Source organism: Pipra filicauda, unplaced genomic scaffold (assembly GCF_003945595.2).
Source record: "Pipra filicauda isolate LSUMZ 115617 unplaced genomic scaffold, ASM394559v2 scaffold266_size1643727_pilon, whole genome shotgun sequence".
Classification (NCBI taxonomy): domain Eukaryota; kingdom Metazoa; phylum Chordata; class Aves; order Passeriformes; family Pipridae; genus Pipra; species Pipra filicauda.
Window position 1 is genome coordinate 46,827 of NW_024104383.1, and position 18,628 is coordinate 65,454.

The 18,628-nt window shown below is 37.2% G+C and overlaps 1 protein-coding gene across 2 annotated transcripts in view; it reads right to left on the reverse strand.

The window, feature by feature from the left end:
- Positions 1–281: 281 nt before the first annotated feature.
- KCTD5 (potassium channel tetramerization domain containing 5) overlaps positions 282–18,628 on the reverse strand; it is a 30,456-nt gene continuing 12,109 nt past the window's right edge. The window contains exons 5-7 of one of the 2 annotated variants that reach the window (XM_027736026.2): positions 17,947–18,063; positions 12,916–13,041; positions 282–6,373 (exon numbers count right to left, since the gene is read on the reverse strand). In XM_027736026.2, coding sequence (XP_027591827.1) covers positions 6,344–6,373; positions 12,916–13,041; positions 17,947–18,063 — 273 coding nt within the window. In that variant the 3' untranslated portion in view covers positions 282–6,343. The remainder of the gene's footprint in view (positions 6,374–12,915; positions 13,042–17,946; positions 18,064–18,628) is intronic. The other variant, XM_027736027.2, reaches the window with a different exon arrangement.

The following is an 18,628-nucleotide window of genomic DNA, read 5'->3' on the forward strand; positions in this document are numbered from 1 at the left end:
GATGAATTTGCAGGGTCACTTTCATCTTTCTGAAGTGAAACTTCTGACTGAAAGTAAAACTAGCTCCAGATAAACTCTGAAAGTTCTATAAGATCCAAATAGGATGTTAATTACTTACTTGGTTAGGTCCCCTTTATAAACTGGTGTCTAGTCCAGGTACACACTGAACAAATATGCAACTACAATTTACATCTGAAGTGCTAAACTAGGAATTATCAGTGATATTACACTGTTAATATCAATTAATACCTTTGGAAAAAAACAGATTTAAGACGTGAGACTTTAAAAGGGAAAAAACAGGTTTATTTCATGCAGTTTACAATACACCAGTGTTATGAAAAGGAGTTTAAAAAAATACCCACACACTTTTTAATTGTACACTTGATTTAAAAGTGATGGTTAACTGTAACCACCTTCAAATTATATGGGAAGCCCTAGCAGATTTCTTTCCAGGGAAATTCCCTGGATTCACTTTCTTGTCTATGTCTGTGCTAAGAGTTTTGGCTAATGCAAATGCATTAAAACCAAATCAAAACTCAAATTTTGCTGCAGTAAGAACACTTCAGAGATAATGAATTGGCACAAAATAAAGTGTTATTGCTAATCCACTATCCAGGAAAGAACATGTTGCAAGTATGGCCACTTGGATATAAGCACAAACAGCTGATGCACAACTAATTTTGAGACCAGTGATTTGGAGGAAAAAGAAAAATAAAGAACATCTGTTGAACTGGGTAGGTGGGCCCATAGAGTGCATAGGAAATAGATTTTTCACAGCTGGGTTCAGATGAGGCTAAGGTTAGAAGCGGGTGGAAAAATTTGCCATTTGATACTTCTTCAGTTTGGTAATCTTGTTTCAGTTCTAGGTAGAGAGATTGGCAACATTTCTCTTACAGTGCCTTAGCACTTGCTTCATTCTAGCAAGTACAAGAGCCAAATTAATGTGAGTGAAGTTGTGCATAAGCTTTTGGAAAATCTTCAAAAGTAGCAAGAATCACATACATAAATACATTAACCCTTACATTCCAGATGGCTAGGCCTCAAAATCGCAACTTAAGTCAGGTCAAAATTTAGGCTCAGGCAAGGAGAGCGCTGTCACAGAACCTCCTCCCCCTTCCACCCACTCCCAAAGTAGCAAAATAACTTTCTAAAAAGTTCCTGTCATTATAGTAGTTATTAACACACAACATCCAAAGAGAACCCTTTGATGGGCTCAGAAACCTGTATTTGCAGCACTGTCTATTCACTGAACTTCTGAGAAGTTTATGCCTTGGTAGACCCTGCTAAAGTAAAGGACAATTAAGTTGTGAAGAAATATTCTGTGACAATTTCCTGGGGCAGAATCTTCCTCAAAGCCTCTCCATTGGCAGTGTGGTTCATAAAAGTTGCTAGATTTCAGCACGGGCAATAGTAAAGTCGTGGGCAAGTCTACTATCTTCTCTAGTGTGCTCCTATATCCAATCGGGATACTGAAATTCCAAGCCATATAGGAACACTTATATCTGCAATTGGTTCAGCCATTTCTAAAAATTATTTTAGAGTCCAGGAGTTGAACAGAAAACAGACTAGTTACTTTTTGAATGCTGTATGTCTCTGGAACCTCAAATTAGCCCTGGAAAGCATTTTAGCCCTTGGCATTTCTGCACTGAAAATGGAAAGGGTTCCTTCTGACAGTCATTTAGGCAAACTGAACAGTAATATCTATTTAGCCCTTTAAAGCCTCAGTTCAGTAAAAAACCTTTAAAGACAGCTTGTGATTTTTGTGAGCTAAAAGAAAAGTTATATGACACAGTTCAGAGAGCCTTCCACCTTTTTTTTTTTAAACTGAATATTTATACTATTTTAAGAATCAATAATCCTACACACAAACCCAGGTAAGATCCCAAGATTGTCCTTAAAGCTGGAGATAACTGCAGTCTAAACTATAATGAAGTAACAGGCAGCATCCTCAGACTGTATTTCAAATTTGTTGTGTTAGAAAAGACACTTCCCAATGACCACTCAGGTTTTAATCCTACTGTCTTGAGCTAAACAAAATATCTCTTTTCAAGAGCCCCATAGTTCAGGGCTGATTGAAGAAGTTAATTTGAAAAACTTGGAAACTTTTGATGTGGTGAGAAAGAGAATAAAATAAGAGAGTGACGCTTTCTGATTTTATAACATCTCAAGTGAACAGAATTCCAGGGTTCATCTCCAGACTCTCTTTCACTTGACTTTGATCTTCATGAAAAGCCCAGGACTTCACTCTTCTCCCAGTACTTCTCAAGGAATGTATTCCAGTATACCTGCATGATTGTTATCTGGTTTCTATGTTATTTCATTGAATCAGATCAGATACTATTACATTTTTGCACTCCCAGGTCATTTTTGTAACAATAATAAAACCAGTAATTTTTAATAAATGTATGCTAATTTGCTGGTGGTAGCTCTCTACAGCTCAAAAAAAGACTGACAACTCTCAACAATCTCAAGAGATATTCACAGAATAGCATTCTGAGAAGCACATTTCTGATAACACCATCATCCTACTCAACAGACTAGTTCCACAAGCATGCCTGCAACCCAGTTTTCTTTTGTTTAATCTGCCAGAAGCTTTCATATTTCTCCTGGGGAAAAAAAAAAACAACACAACAAAACAGCAAACCACCTCTTTCAGAGAAAAGGAGATTGATTCAATTTTTGTTATCTGCAGGAAATAGTTCTAATTGATCATAACTGTGCATTCACATTGCTGGAAATGGAGCTACATAAGTATTGTCTAAAGAAAATCTGAAAACAAAAAAGTCAAGATGGATACACTAAGCTTCATTTTTTTAAGAAATATCTTTTCCTAACCCTACAATGCAAGATGAAAGGAACTTTTACCATTAAAAGAAACCTATCTGAGTTTGAAAAAAACACAGTACATTTTGTTCTGAGGACTGACACTTTAGTAAAGAGTCAATATAAGCTTCTGAATTCAATCAGGCCTTTGACACACAATTAAATTACTGTGGAATAAACCCCTTGCAATTAGCCATAATCCATGGAAATCCCATAGTGAGATGGGATAAAATTCCAGGTAACCTTTTGTCTGTTTACTGTGGGAACTGCTGACTCAGACTATACTTCTGGACAGTTATTATGGACCATATGACATTCACATCTTAGAGGCCTCAGAATTACTTCTTCATTGCAGATAAACTCTGATTCACTTGGCACTTGAAGAAGTCAAAAGCATATAATATAAAAATGTCATTTCCGATAAAGGAAAATGGCCTCTGAGGAAACTTAAGGCCAACAATACGCTCTCTGTTTCCTAACTCAAAGCAAGAAATTGCTATGGCAAATTTCAACTTCTCAGCTTTTACACAAGTTTTGCAAGAAGTTTGTCATGTAAAAGCCTTTAAGGAATTTAGTATCTCTCCCTTCCTGCTTTATCTCCTTCCGCTATGATCTCTTCATGCTTAAGTTCTAACCTGGAATACTGTTCTGATGTAAGAATAGAGGAGCTATGTAAATTCAGAGTTCGGTCACAGGGGTTTGCAGTACAGCTTTGCAGCTCCAGCCTGTCAGTGAACCCTCAGGTCTCCAGAATCCCAGGCAGTTCTCAGGTAGGTACTCTCCAAATGGCAGAAAAGAAACAAAGGACTCCCGTTTAAACTGTATTGGTACGTTACTTCATCCTGCAAGATCTTAAAAGAGGAAGCCAGTGTTTGCAAACCCTGGTGATGTGGATTGGACTCTAAGGCAATTACTTTGTTACTGTAGCTAACTTTATTGAAACTGCAAGAGTCAAATAAAAAGAAACCAAACTTATTTAGGGATCAATTCTTAATGCCTTGAAAAAGGCTGACAATAGCATTTCCAACTATCTGAAAGCCTCACATGTTCATAAAAATTAAAACAATAATGACAGTAGCAAGAATGGAAAAGTAGTTAGTTCAAGTGGTCTCAAACAAAGGCATATTTAAAATCATTTACAAGGTACCTGCCTACTAAACTTCTCTTTTTTTCTTTCCTTCTTAAAATCTTTGTGAGGTATTGGAAACAAAGTGCAAAATGATTAAACACTCATTTCCCCAAAATCTGCTATGACAGGAATACAATGTAAACTAGACTGCAGGTAATCTCATAATAAAAGCATGTTTTAAAACTGAAAATACTCCAGTGAAAAAAAAAATGTACTTAAAAACCCCCACTCTTTTACACATTCTAAATTTGTTCAGTTTGCTCAGTTTGTTACTCATGCTTTGTTGATGTCATTTAGGAAAATTTCACTTTAATAAACAATAGTCTGTCTTTTTTGGGTTAAATAAAAGAAAAAACAGAAATGCTGATTCAGAATGATCATTGTAAAACAGGCATTTTAGGCATTAAAACCAATGCTGAATTACTCTGTAGAGCACATCAGGAAAACAACAAATAACATGGTTGGCTGCAATTCCATGAGCTGGGGAGCTCAGAGAATTTGGTGGAGTCATACTGCTTAAAAACACAGTGACTACTGCAGCAGAGGAAATGTTTTAATATGCAGTTAACACAGACAACTGTTATGCTTATTTTCAGATACACAAGATAATCTGTTACTATTTTGGGGAAATTTGTGTGTTCAATTTAAGCTGATAAAATATGGGTGCCTAAAAAAGTATAAAAGTATAAACATTTCCCCCTACACAATTACATTTTTAGTAAATTAAAGTCCTTTTTAACTTCTTAAAAAAAGACAAAAATTGTATGTGTTGTGGAGGGGCCAGCAGCTTCCTGTGCAGACCACATCCAAGTCGCAAAACAGTACAAACCCTTTCAAGCATTAGGCATAGACAAAACATTTAGCCCATTGCTTAACCTGCTTAGTAGAAATGTTTTTTACAAATTGTTTGTTCTCTGCCAAACTTTTATCAATGTGTAAGTCCTTTAAAAAAAAGCAATAAAAAAAAAAAAAGAGTAGACCCTGGGTGTTTGAAAATCAGGCTTTTGAGTAAAGGATTACCTACAGTATATGCATAAATTCTGAAATTACTGAGAATGAAAACTGTAATGTCTTTAGAATTCAAAACCATCTTGTAGCTTTTTGAAACTCCCTTCCACTGCTTTCATAAGTTAATGAAGCCGAGTTTGTCCATTTCATTAAGTGTTTTAAAGATGCGCTAAAGATTTTGCTGAAAACATAGTGTATTAAAAAGCTCCAGTCTAGTGTATTAGCCTTCATCAAGGACAAACTAATAAAGCTGCACCAGATTTTTTTAAACACTCTTCTTTAACTGCATAGTTGAAACTGTATAGAAAGAGAAAGGTTGATTACAGGTATCCTGAATGTCCAAAGTAATCATGTTTTTCAACTGGATGAGCTTGTGTTCACACTAAGGTTGATTTTAATCCCAGTCATAGTGACAAGGACCTAGGACTACCCTGCCATACTTCTGTAAAACCTCCAGCTCTAGAAAAATCTCTACCACATAGTTCAATGCTTATAGGCATTTTGTAAAAGCACAAACACACATATGAGTATAAATATCTCAAAAGAAATAGAATGTTCAGTTGGTCATTTTAAGTGAATTTTGATTCCCCTTCCAAGCATCTGGCTAAGACTGGAGCATAACTTTTGCAGGAGACTTTTAACAGAAGGAACATCAAGAATAACTCAGATGAAGGCCATTTTCTCTGAGTTTAGTCTTCCCTTTGGGTGATAAAATATGCTATAAATCCAGTCAATATATACACCCTTCCTCCAGAGAAACCTTTTTTCTGTTGTGTAATTTTTTCACGTGCTAGTTTCAGTTGATCTCCTAGGCTGTTATTACATAATAGAGTATGTCACAGAGCCAAAAGGAATGTGCAGTATAACACAGTCAACTGGGGCTGCCACTGATTCGGAAACAATGTAGGCCCAAATACTTGCATTTGTGGGCTGTAACGCGCGCGCGCGCGCGTGTGTGTGAGTGTGTGTAGCACCAATTGCATTGTCCTTTTAAGGTTTACAACAATTAGTAGGAAAATGTCTCCAGACTGATCAACATTGGGTCATCGAGCACCAGACATTAAGTGCTACATGTCTTCAAGGAAAATATGAGTGCATGGTCATTTCTTTTCAAATGACCAGTGTCAATCAGCCCACAAGAGAGTACGACCATGCACTACAACCAAAACTTAACACACACTCCCACACCATCCATTCCCATTATGTAATCTTGCAATGCTTCCAGCCAGTTGACACCCAGTTTATAGACAAAAATGGTTGAACCCAGACCAACAGAAAATTGTCTAAATCAGATTTTTCCTTTTGCAGCCAAGCCTCTTCAGTGTGACAATTCACTGCATCTTCGAATAAAAGTGAAAAAATTGTCACCATTCAATACTGTCTTCACATCCTGGAACCTCGTTCTTGCAAAATCTGAAATAGACCAATAAAAAAATCTATAAATGAAAATTAGCTCTATGTCATTCCTAAAGCATAGAGGTCAAAGAGCAACATAATGACTATTTCAGATAACCCGTAAAGCGTCAAGGACCTGGTTCAAGGACATTCCTGGGGTTTGTACATTAAAGCTGAAAAAAGACAGATTGATATGTACAATGCCTACTGTCAGACACCATTAAAACAGATCTAAAAGACTGCTATGAACTGAGTATTAATATAACCAAGGCTTAAGAGTTGGCAAAAGTAAAAAGTAAGCCATTGCACCTCATCTTAGTTCTGAACATCCTTAGGTCCTGTGTGGTAAATGAACTTGGGTACTTTATTAGAAATTTAATTTAATCTGCATTTTTCCTGTTCCAGTAAAATATCCTTAACTTTCTGAAGTTTCAGATGGAAATTATGTTCCACAAATTAGTATTGAAAACATGAAATAGCAAATCAAAATGTGCAAAAATGGCACACTGGGTGAGATGATGCAGGAAGTTTTCAAAGGCCAAGAGAACAACCCAGCAAGATTTAAACCAACAACATGAAGACCACCTATTCTACTTTCAGTCTGAGTGTTTTTTCTCCTTTTCTGTTTCAGTTTTGTTTGGTTCCTCCAGGGAGGAAAGGATCAAGTCTTAGGACTGATTGTCCAAGCAACAATATTTTCATGCTGTTGCTCTACTGAATGGCAACCACCAATAATGAGGTTAACTCTCAGGCTGAGAAGTACTCTAGAACTGTGACAGCAGGCTATAGAACCAATCCCAGGGTTCTATATTTGGCTGCTGTCATGAGCAGCCAAATATATCATTAAGCAAAGCTTCAAACATACTCAGCACAGGTACTTAAGAATGTTAATCTGCAAGTAAAAGTCTCATGATACTTCATTTTCTTTTGCTTCTTGATACAGAAAGACGTTTTCCCTGGGACACAACATGCTTTTGGGTATATTTTAGATGCAAACATTGCTTATTTCATGGGGATAATTTACTACGAGTACTAAGGAAAAAGCATTTCATATGAAACTATAGGAAAGATACAAGTGAATTCCGTGAGGAAAAGCCAGCCTCTGTAAATTACTCAGCAACTGCTTGTATAATGAATTCAAAAGGGACTAGACAAACTTAGAGAAGATAATGCCACTGATACTGACTCATGGTGTTATAGTGTCATCGTAGCTTCCACACAATCTTCTGGATGAAGGCTTGAAGCCAAAATTCCTAAACTGAGGTTTACTGGAAGGTGGGGAAATGTATCAGGAGTAAATACCATAAATGCTTCATATTTAAAACTCTTTCCTCAAGTATTTGCTGTTGGTCACAGCTGAGAACAAGGTGCTGGAGTAGAATAGTGGCTAATGGTCTGACCCAGCAAATGTGGTCAGCAAGTGAAACCATATCCAACAGAGACAAAACCATGGCTGCCACAAATACCTGTGCAGCTGGAAAATAAGTCGATCTATTAATGTTGTTAATCTTTCAAATTTAATATTGGAAGCAGAAGAGTGCATTCTTTCCAGGAAGATAAAACGTACTTACAAGATTAATAGACTTGGAACTATTTTTTGTAGCGTCAGGAGCATATGCAATAAGATAAAGCTAAGCCAGATCCGGACACTGAACTTTGCACACTTTACTGAGCAGTACACTCAGTGTAAAGCAGAAAATTCTATCATATTAGGCAATATTTTAACACACTTTGCTTGCTACTTCTTCAGTAACCTCTATCTCTACTAAAGGGGAAATCAAAGAAGCACAGAGTGGGTTGGGTTGGAAGGGACCTTAAAGATCATCAAGTTCTACCCCCTGCCATGGGCAGGGACACCTTCCACCAGCCCAGGTTGCTCCAAGCCCTCTCCAACCTGGCCTTGGACACTTCCAGGGATGTGGCAGCCACAGCTTCTCTGGGCGACCTGTGCCAGGGCCTCACCACCCTCACAATAAAGAATATGTTCATCATTATACCCAATCAAAAACAACTGGTTCAAAAATTTGAACCCAATGTTCAAAAGCATCGCCCCTTGTCCTCTCACTATGAGCCCCAGTAAAAAAGTCTTTCTCCATTTTTCTCATAAGGCTCTTCTGAGTACTGGAAGGCTGCAATAACATTTCCCCCGGGCCTCCTCTTCTCCAGGCCAAAAAATCCCAACTCTCTCAGCCTGTCTTTACAGGAGAGGTATTCCAGCTCGCAGACCATTTTCATGTCCCTCCTGTGGACCCAGTCTCACAGGTCCATGTCCTTCTTGTAGCAGGAATCCCAGAGCTGGACGCAGCACTCCAGGCAGGATCTCATGAGAGCGGAGTAGAGGGGGAGAATCACTTCCCTGAACCTGCTGGCCATGCTGCTTTTGTTGCAGTCCTTGATAATGGATTTTCTAGTCTGCAAGTATTGCTGGCTCATATCCAAGTTTTCACCCATCAGTATTCCCAAGTCCTCTTCAGTCAACCCATTTGTCACCCAGTCTGTACTCATACTTCGGACTGTCCCAACCCTAGTTTTCACATTTCTGTTCTGTTTTCCCTACAGGTGCACCAGATCCAAAGTTGACTTATACATTCTAAACAACGTTGAATGAACTCTCAAATTCTAGAAGCCCGAGTGCAATTGCTTCTTAGGGAAGCAGAACATGAGAACTATTTCCTCCCACTCAAAATAAAGGTGCTGCTGCTAGAACGGTGTTTTAAGGAATGTTTGCCTCTCAGGCAGCTTAAGAATATTACATTTGATTCCAGCAGAGTGCCAGTTTACTTTTTTTTCAATAAAGCTTCAGATTTGATTAATTCCCTTCAGCCATTCCTGAAGACTTGGCAAAAGGTCTTGTTCTACTGTAGCAGTAGTTTCTGTTAGCATCACTTAAGAAAACAATGTAGGTTTTTCTTCAGCCACGTGAAGCAACTTCACAGAATCACAGATTGATAGCATATCCTGAGTTGGAAGGGACGCACAAGGATCATCAAGTGATGATCCTGGCCCTGCACCGGAAAACCTCAGGAATCACATCATATACTTGGGAGCATTATCCAAACTTCAGAGATAAATATAAGGCTGCTTTACAGCTAAAAAATTCAGGTGTATAGGTGAGAAGCTGAAGTTTAATCTCATGCAATGATAAATATCTTTGATTTATACAGGTTCATGTGACTACCCACACTGTACCACTGAACAGTCAATGGTATGTTATCTTCTAGAAACTGGAGAGCACAATAAATATGAGCAGTGCTTGCAGACACGTTAGGAAAAGATTCTTTCAGATGCAAGTTTTTTTGCGCTCTTCTACTTGTGACTTTTAAAGTACCTTGATCTTGTATCAGATGTCAAACAACAGTGGAAAGAATCCCTCCCCAGAGAGTTGTTTCCTGTTGCACCACAATCATACTATTTACTTGTATTTGCTATATCTCAATTAAAAAAATTAATTATTTCAAAATTATCAGATAAGATCACCTTTGGACTACGCTGTACTTCAGTCAAGTTTGCTAAATTATTGCCAAATCAAACATTTACTGAAAATGTATACTGTAAGTCTGTATCAGATGCCTCTACATATAAAAAACCCATTAGACAGTAAAGGTGGTGTATGTGAAATAAAACTGAAAAGCAATTCTGACCCTACAGTCTATATGAAGAACTTTCCTTCTCAGCAAAGCTTTAAAGGAACGAATCACAACACAGTTTGTAAAAGCAACACTTATTACTCTGTCAAAGCAGCAATAATCCAAAACAGGAAGTCTACCTTTGCTAACCATGCTACAACTATAATCACAAACACACACACACCACCAGGACTAGCCAAAAGACAGCACTAGTGGGGGTGGGAACTGGATGGGGCAGAAAAGCATCTGGTTAAAATCCTAGGGCAGCTAGTGCTCACCATGACATTTACACTTAATCTGAGTCATTCATATCGTAATCCGTTTCTTCATCCTCACTCTGAGTGTCATGCAGCATGCAGCAAGTATACAAAAAGGAAGGGAAAAGAAGAGATTGCAAGTGAGTCAGAGCTGCAACAAAGTACAGTCCACTTACAGCTGAAGCATCTGGTAATGACATTTATTTACTTTTACCTGGGACCCCCACTCTTAGTAAAAATGTATGACAGCTGGCAATTTCAAGAACGAACATAACAGATTTCATGAAAATTTCCTTTTCCAAATGTCCTAAAATTAGCAGATAGAAGCCAATAGTGCCATGCAGCATAACAAAAGGGACTGTAAGTATAGAGATAAGTTAAATAAAACTGTAAAGCTGGTACCTTAACTCTGTGTACTCTTCACCAGGGATGCAAAAGGATAATACTAGTATCTAACTTTGGATGCAGACATTATGAACAAGTTTTGGTCATTTGTCCCAAGAGTGCTAGGTCAATAAAGTGATATGAAAGAGAAGAATGCCTGTGGGATAGTGCCACAGCTACCAGTAAAAGCCACTGGAACCATTCAAGACCAATTTTCTTTGCTTAGGTAAATTACAAGGTTACACAGAATCATCTACTAACTTACTGTGCTGATTAAGAAAACACAAGAAAAAAGTCTCTAGGAAGGCATGAAGGTGAAGCTTGGTTAGATGGCTATCAGAAAATGCTTTTTCCAATTCTAAAAGTCCAGGACTACTAACTAAAACTGAAGTGCTTGTCAACAAAAATTACATACTGGCAGGTTTTTTTTTCTAACCCAACCTGCTGTAAAAGTATTAGGAAAACTTTATCATGGCATCTATAAGTCAGGCCCAGTACACAAACATATTATTCTGTATATATCAGTGGATACCAGAATTTCTGTCACATGAACTTCATGAAGACCAACTCAGACACTACTGAACAGATTGCAGACTACAGGATAATGCTAAGAGGGAACTATGGGCGTAACAGCTCCGGAGGTTCAGTCAAGATTCCTGAACACAGCTGTCAGAAACCTCACAAGCAAAAAATATTTTTTTTCCCAGTCACAGCATATACCTATGTAAAAAAAATTTGATCTATTAGAAACAAAATATATAAAAATTATTCTGCAAGTATTGCCTATTAATTGCTAGCAACAGCTCAATTCTTCCAGGATAAAAGGAGTGAATATTTTTATCGCCAACCGAAATTAACAGTAATTCTTACTCATCACGCTGGCCAAATTATGCTCTGCTCCCATCTCTGAAACAATGACCAAGCAGCACAGCGATGGAGAGGTCTAAGACAGTTTTTCTCAGAGCTACTCAATTTACACAGTTGAATTGCAGTCTGAACTAGCTTTTCTATTTAGTCTTTTACACTTTCATTTGACACATATTTTCTTTTAAATATAACGATGCAATGTAACTCTGGCAACTTCTGAAATTCCCTGAAGATGTACTACCATTCCTTATGAAGATGTTTATTAGGCTTTAGAATTCCATGGTTTATTTCAGGTAGGTATCTCAGTCCTAAATTACTACCGCAGAGTTCTAACTTGTCAAAGTTTTCCTGAAGCATTCTGGCAAAAGCAGACCTCGACTAGGGTTTTGAAAAGAGTAGCAGGTTCACTGTTTACCCTTGACTACATTAATCCTTTACAATTCTTTGGAAGTTTTATCTCAACAGTGACAAAAGAACATATATTATTTATTTCACTAGAAATCCAACATAAAGCTTGGAGTATCTTTATAGTCCATATTATAAAATGACTCCATGTGTGTAGCTACATAAGCATGTTACACAGCACAGAAAGTAATGAGGTTTTATCTATTTGAGGCCTCACTGCCAAGACTCGGATCCACTATTTCAAAATTAATTTCTTCAAAGGTGATTCTTGAAAAAGCAACTTTTGATGTTTCACCAATTGTTTTCCATCTACATATATGAAATCAAAAGCTTTTGATACAGGAGTGTCCAGTTTGCCTGTAGTCATCTCCTCATACAATGCAGCAATACAATAAATAAAAGTTGTTCACTATGCATGACAGAGAATACACCTACACTACAGAACTGCTCTGCCTTATTATTAGTCAGCTGCGATTTTGTATTTTCCCTTGTACAAACTCTGAAAGACAACTGAGTAAAATGCTAAGATACTGTGCCCATTACAATCTTTTTGTAAAGTTGGTTACAGAAAGTAAAGATAATTAAGTAGAACCTTGAAAACATTAAGCTAACAAGTACCTTCATCTTATAACATATTGAACATGACTGTTTTACAGAGAAAGCATCTTACAAGCTCCATTCTTGACAGTAAGATTTCTTCAGTTGAAGTCAAGCAAGAAGAAAGGTTTCAACTGAACCAGTGGCAGAATAAGAAAGCATTCAAACGTATAAGAAACAAAACCTAGATTCTCAACTGTAAGAAACAGGTATTGAAAAAGTACAGAGTATTGTATTTAAATAATCCATGCATGCATAACTAATGCATGCTACCTGTACAATTTACAATGGACAGAGAATTAGTCACGAGCGAGGAGGAAAAAGGCAATTAAATAATGGTCCAGAACAGAGGTAGATCTATCATGACTTTGTGAAGCCCACCCAATTCAACATTGCTTTTTTAGTCCAATGTCTAGCAACTTACCTTTGCTTTTTCACTGGGTTCACTGGTTGTGCCATATGGAGTGTTATGCAATTCCTTTGAGACAACACACAGAAATTCAGCCTGATCTTCATTGCCATAGTTATAGGAAGAACCAATACTGACCAGCTGAAAGATGAAAAAAAAAAGTCAATTACATTTCCACATAAAATAAAATCCCATAAAGTCTCACCTTTAGTAAAAACAATCCTCACTCTTCACTGTTGGTTGTGCCTGAAGCACGATTCTCCACTTCAATGCAAATATGTTTTGATGTTGACAAATACACTGACACTGATGATAAGATAAACACAGTTTTTCTTTTTAAACAATTACAGAATTAATGATTTACAGTTATGATTATACTGCGAAAGAAAAGGCTACAGAGGCAGGCCAGTGGAGAAGCAGCCGGTTCTGTTTCTGTTATTTACTGGGAACCTTCCTATCCTTCAAAGTTAATTTTTAAAAGTTTGTATATGGTATCTTAACATGGATGATTTAACATGTAAACGCCTGCATGCAGGATGCTGAAGAGATCCCCACCACCACTTACAGAATAATGGTATTTCTATTAAAACATATTTTGAATGGACAAAACCAAAATTTGCATTTGATTGGAAAACAGCAAGACACAGCATGGTGGGACACCAATTAACATCTGAAATTCATATCTACCGCTACAAGGAAGTTAATTAAGGAAGCGCTACAAGCGGAAGCCATGTATAATGAAATGTGACGAATTCACAAGTTTCTACAAGTCTCTATATTGAATGATAAATGACAATTTACTGAGAAAGGAGGATATACTCAATATCAGTACTATCTCTTAAGCAGATGTTTATCAAATGGCAGAAATTGTCTTACTTTACACACAATGCACTTACCTAATGCTAGAAGCTTTACATGGCCTGCCTTTCCAAGACAGATTTAATTCAGATGCAGCTGTTTCACTTATATTAAAAGTTTTATTTCAAAAGCATGACAAGATAATGTACGGTGCTATTACCACTGACACAGATCCAATCCTAAAAATCAACCAGTTGCAGAGATACCGTATCTAAATGTCATTACCAAAAGTATATTGAATCCACCTACCAAATCATCGCACACATACGATAAGGCCAATATTCCACAATCTCTACTATATCATTAAAGTGCTCTGGAAATGGCCCCGTAGAAAAGGCCTGACTTGTTTTTTAGGGCAACAGCACTTGAAACACTGTGGTTATCTGTGTAAAGACAAACACTGTACTGCCATCAGTCTAGCAGAACACTACCAGAGAGTAAAAGCCTTGCTAAAGCATGGAAGACACAGTCAGTATGAAATCTTCATCCAGAGTCTGTACTTGAGGGATAAGATTATTCCCTCAACAAAAGTGGAAGTCAGACAAAGGTTAAAAGCAGCTTCCACATAGCACTGTCAGGAAAAAATAAAGCCTCTTTGTACTTCTAAGGAGAGGAGAGAGATGTTCAGATGTTCCTGCACTATGGTAAGACAGCCAAGCGAGCAGCTCCACAGGAGGACAGAGTTGCCGGTTACAGAGAACAGCAGCCACTGCGTCTGCACAAAGAACCAAGCTGATTCCAGGTCTAGGCATTGTCAACGGTTTTAGACCCTGATGGTATTACAGCATACAAGGCTCAGCCTTCCGTGAACAGAACTGGCCATCAAAATTCATCACTCTCAAATGATGTACTTTAACTACACTGAGTGTGATCACCAGAAACCTTCCTCTCCCTCCTTCTCTCCTAACATTACTCTAGTTCTGCAAAATACATACTTGAAACACTGTATGTAACATTACTGACTTGAAACAGTCAGTAATGAACACAGGCTGATCAAAAATTAATGTGTTAAAAACATTTTTTTCCACCAAAAGTGTGTTATGAAGTTACAAAACCCCAGGTTTTTTAGAAGCACCAATGCATCCTCAATATAAAGGCACCATTTATTTACCTTGAGATATTAAGTCAGCTAATCTTCCACGATGGATACTCTGCAGTCTGCACCATACCATATTTGTGTAATACAGAATCACAAAACCTACAAAGTAACTAGTTTCTTAGTGGAACAAAATGGACTAAGAAAAGCTACTGAAGAGCTGGAAAATCAACACAAAGTTACTTCATATATTGAGATGACTTTTTGATTGTCTTCTCTATCAACAAAAAATATAATACACAAACTTTCAGAAAAAATAGCAGTTAAGTTGGCTCTAAACCCAACAAAGTGGTATAAAGTTTATCCTATCTATTATATTGCAATTACAAACCATTTAATACAAATACAGTAACTGCTTGAATTATTGAGGTAAAAGGTAGAACATTAAACAGTATTTTTAATCCACTTGAAGGCTAGAAAATGTTCAGAAAGTTGAATACATGTTTAAATAAAGCCACAAAAAATTCACTTTCTCTGAAGAGAAATTTGAATAAAATTCAAGCATACAATGTGATTAGTATACAGTCAACTTTTCTTCTTGCAAATGGCAACAGCTCACTATCAGATAAGCTGTGGTAACTAGCAGAAGGAAAAATACTTCTTTATTTATTGGCCCTCTAAAGAAATAAATGATCTCTCTGAAAGTAGATACCATATAAAATCCAAACATCAGCCAAATCATCAATCCTGGTTCATCCAGGCTGACAGGTTCTCAGTTGATAATTACTTGCTAATACTTCATAATACAACCAGAAAAGTTAACCTTTTGCACATAAGTCTTTTCAGAAGACATGGTAGACTGGATACTTATTAGCCAGTTGGACAGGATTGTGGATTTAGCTGACTGCAAAACATCTGATGAGTTTTTGCCATTATTGATCAGCTGGTGCATTTTAAGATAAAGTCACTTTTGCAACATTGAACCCAAGTTCCTCAAAACTCCAACTCATGATACTCCCATAAGCAGTTTTGTATGTGTGCAGCTAAGAATGTATAATTTGCATAGTATCAACAGCATGCTACAAATTTCATTGTAGCTTTTTGAAATGCATCAGCAATAAGGTTGATGGCACAAAAAGTAACAATGGAAAATGACTGCAGATTAGAACTGAACCATTGTGTCAGGAATTAAGATCAGAAATAAAGCAATGTTTTAGCACTCCTATTCCAAAAGTCACCCCATTGTTCCCAGTGTTGGTGGCAACACCTTGAGAAAGATGCTGATAAACTGGAAGACTGCCCCCCACCATGTCCGCCATCCCCACACCACCAACCCTCACCCCCCAAAAAAAAGAACGCACAACAAATCAGAGTAATCTGAGGTCTGCAAAACAGATGTTACAATGCACAGTCAAAGTATTTCAGATTATGGGTCTTTTTAATTATACTAAGAGTTGACAGAATAAAAGAAAATCCTCCCCTCATTATTTTTTTACAGAATCAAGTTGTATGACTCTAAGAATGGCCTCTATGCCTTTTAGAGTTATAATGCATTTGTTCTTCTGCCTTCTCAAAGGATTTGCAAAAGTTTATAAAGATACAGACACATCAGCTCTTAAACTCAGCACTGCTGACTGACACCAAGCCTGGAAGCACATTTATTACAGGACTCTTAAAGTAATTATCAGACTTCAAAGCTTCGATTTTTTTAATTATTATTTTTATTTTATACCTGAATTCATTTCTTCACTGCCTTCCCCATATTCCATTTTACGATGCTGAATTTTCCTTTGAGCTATCTAGGACATGAACACACGAATAACATCATGCTGCCTGTACCGTACACATGCCTAACAAGTTGCAATTCTTATTCTCTTCCAGAAAGTCTGCAAGCCCATAGTATTAATTCCACATTCCAAATGTTACCTATACAACTGAAAGAAACAGACAGTGCTTGGTACATCAAAAGCAGATTCTGGAATACAGCGAGGTAACAGTCCAGTTTTAAAATCCAGAATTGCATGGCTAAGCGTTCATGTAAAATCATAGGCAAAGCTCTGCTTTTATCAAACCGCTTCACAATCATGTTATCTTCATGATGAATAACCATCAGACTGAATAACCATATATATAGCAAGGCAAAGAACAAGTACTCCAAGCATTTTATTGATGAAAAATACTACAGAGCACAAGGTTCCCAAATTAATTCACATATGACTCTTCAAAATAGAGCACAGAAATGTAAAGGACTGGACTTTTTGCTAATCAGTTAGCAAAATGGTGACTGGTAAGCAAAAAATCCTCCAATGTCACTGGTTAGCAAAAAATCCTTCCCAAACTCATGAATATTTAGAAGCAACAAAGCAATTAAAAAAGCAGTGAAAAGAGAACAAGGGAAGAAGGAAGGATGAGCCTAAAAAACCAATGACTGAAGTTAGGATTCTCCATTTGGGTTTCAAGAAAATGTCCCAAGATGGAAAAAACCCAAAATAACAAACCAATAAAGCCAAAAAGCCACCCAGGATGTTTTTTTTCACTTGAGACAAAATTTAAAACTGGTTGTTTTGTTCTCCTCTCACTCCCCCATATGAAAAATTCCTGCTATTTGTTATTCCAGTTTGAACATATTTCATCCATCTAAAAAACAGCTAAGTTTTGAGTTACCAGAAATAAAGGGTTCAAACTCAGAACTTAACTGGCTATTTGGTGGATGAAATAATCATCACCCCAGTTTGACCATAACACAGAAATGTCCCCTTCTGAACCCACTGAACTCAAAACTGTATTTACAGGGTTCGTAAGATTTGAATTGTACCCCTCTTAGTTAACAAGTATGGATCAAAGGCTGCTAACTTCAGAAGAAGATTTCAGGAAAAAAAAGTTACCTATTGAGAAGGTAAGAACCCTTCTTAAGAAGAATATTTAACTGAATAACGAGGGAATTTTTGTTTGGTTGTTTTTTTATTATTTTTACAATATGAGCATTCATAATGTATAATGAAATACTGTGAATATAAATAAAAACCAGTCACAAATACACACAAATTACTATGTGCTGTACATCCAGAATAAAGTGGAATGATTTGAAAGCAGCAGAAACGCAAGGAGGCCAAGCATATCAGTGTGAGGGCAAAAAGAATGGTGTGACACACCTCACTGCAGCATTTCTGGAAGCATCTCTCTTCCCCTTTCACTTCCCGTGACACTATCAGCAGATACTCTGACTGCTGAGCCCGGCCACAGCTGTACTGGGAACCTATACTGACAAGCTGAAATAACCAATCAAAGCAAAACACAAAAAGAAACCTTTGTAAAGCTGAAGCACATACCATTATCCAAATCGTACAATTAATAGATGAGCTGAAATGTTTAGGTTATATTTACTTGCCACTAGAACAGGTTGCTATCAAGCTACAACTTCATTTCCACATAAAATAATTATTGTGGCAGCTGCAAAGCCCTTTGTAATTTCAAGGGAAGTTAAGAGTTACTGATAGTAAGACAGAAAACTCCCCATATCACTGTGGTGTAGCCAACTACTCCAAAAAACATAAACAAAGTTCAGTGCATTATGAAAGCGAGCATTATTTCCCTGTCATACTTGCCAAGTGGAGAAGGTAACGTGGATATAAGGCTGGAAGGTGTTATGTAAAGCAATATATCAAGCCTGGGTGTGAAAGAGCTTCATCTTGTTCCAAATACTGATAAACAAAATACAGCTAAGGAAACATAAGAAGTCAACTAGAGGAAAAAAAGTTGGGTGCTCCAAGTTGCTTTCAGAAGGGGTAATTTACAGAAGATCCAAGAAAATAACTGGAGTGGAAAAAAAAATGT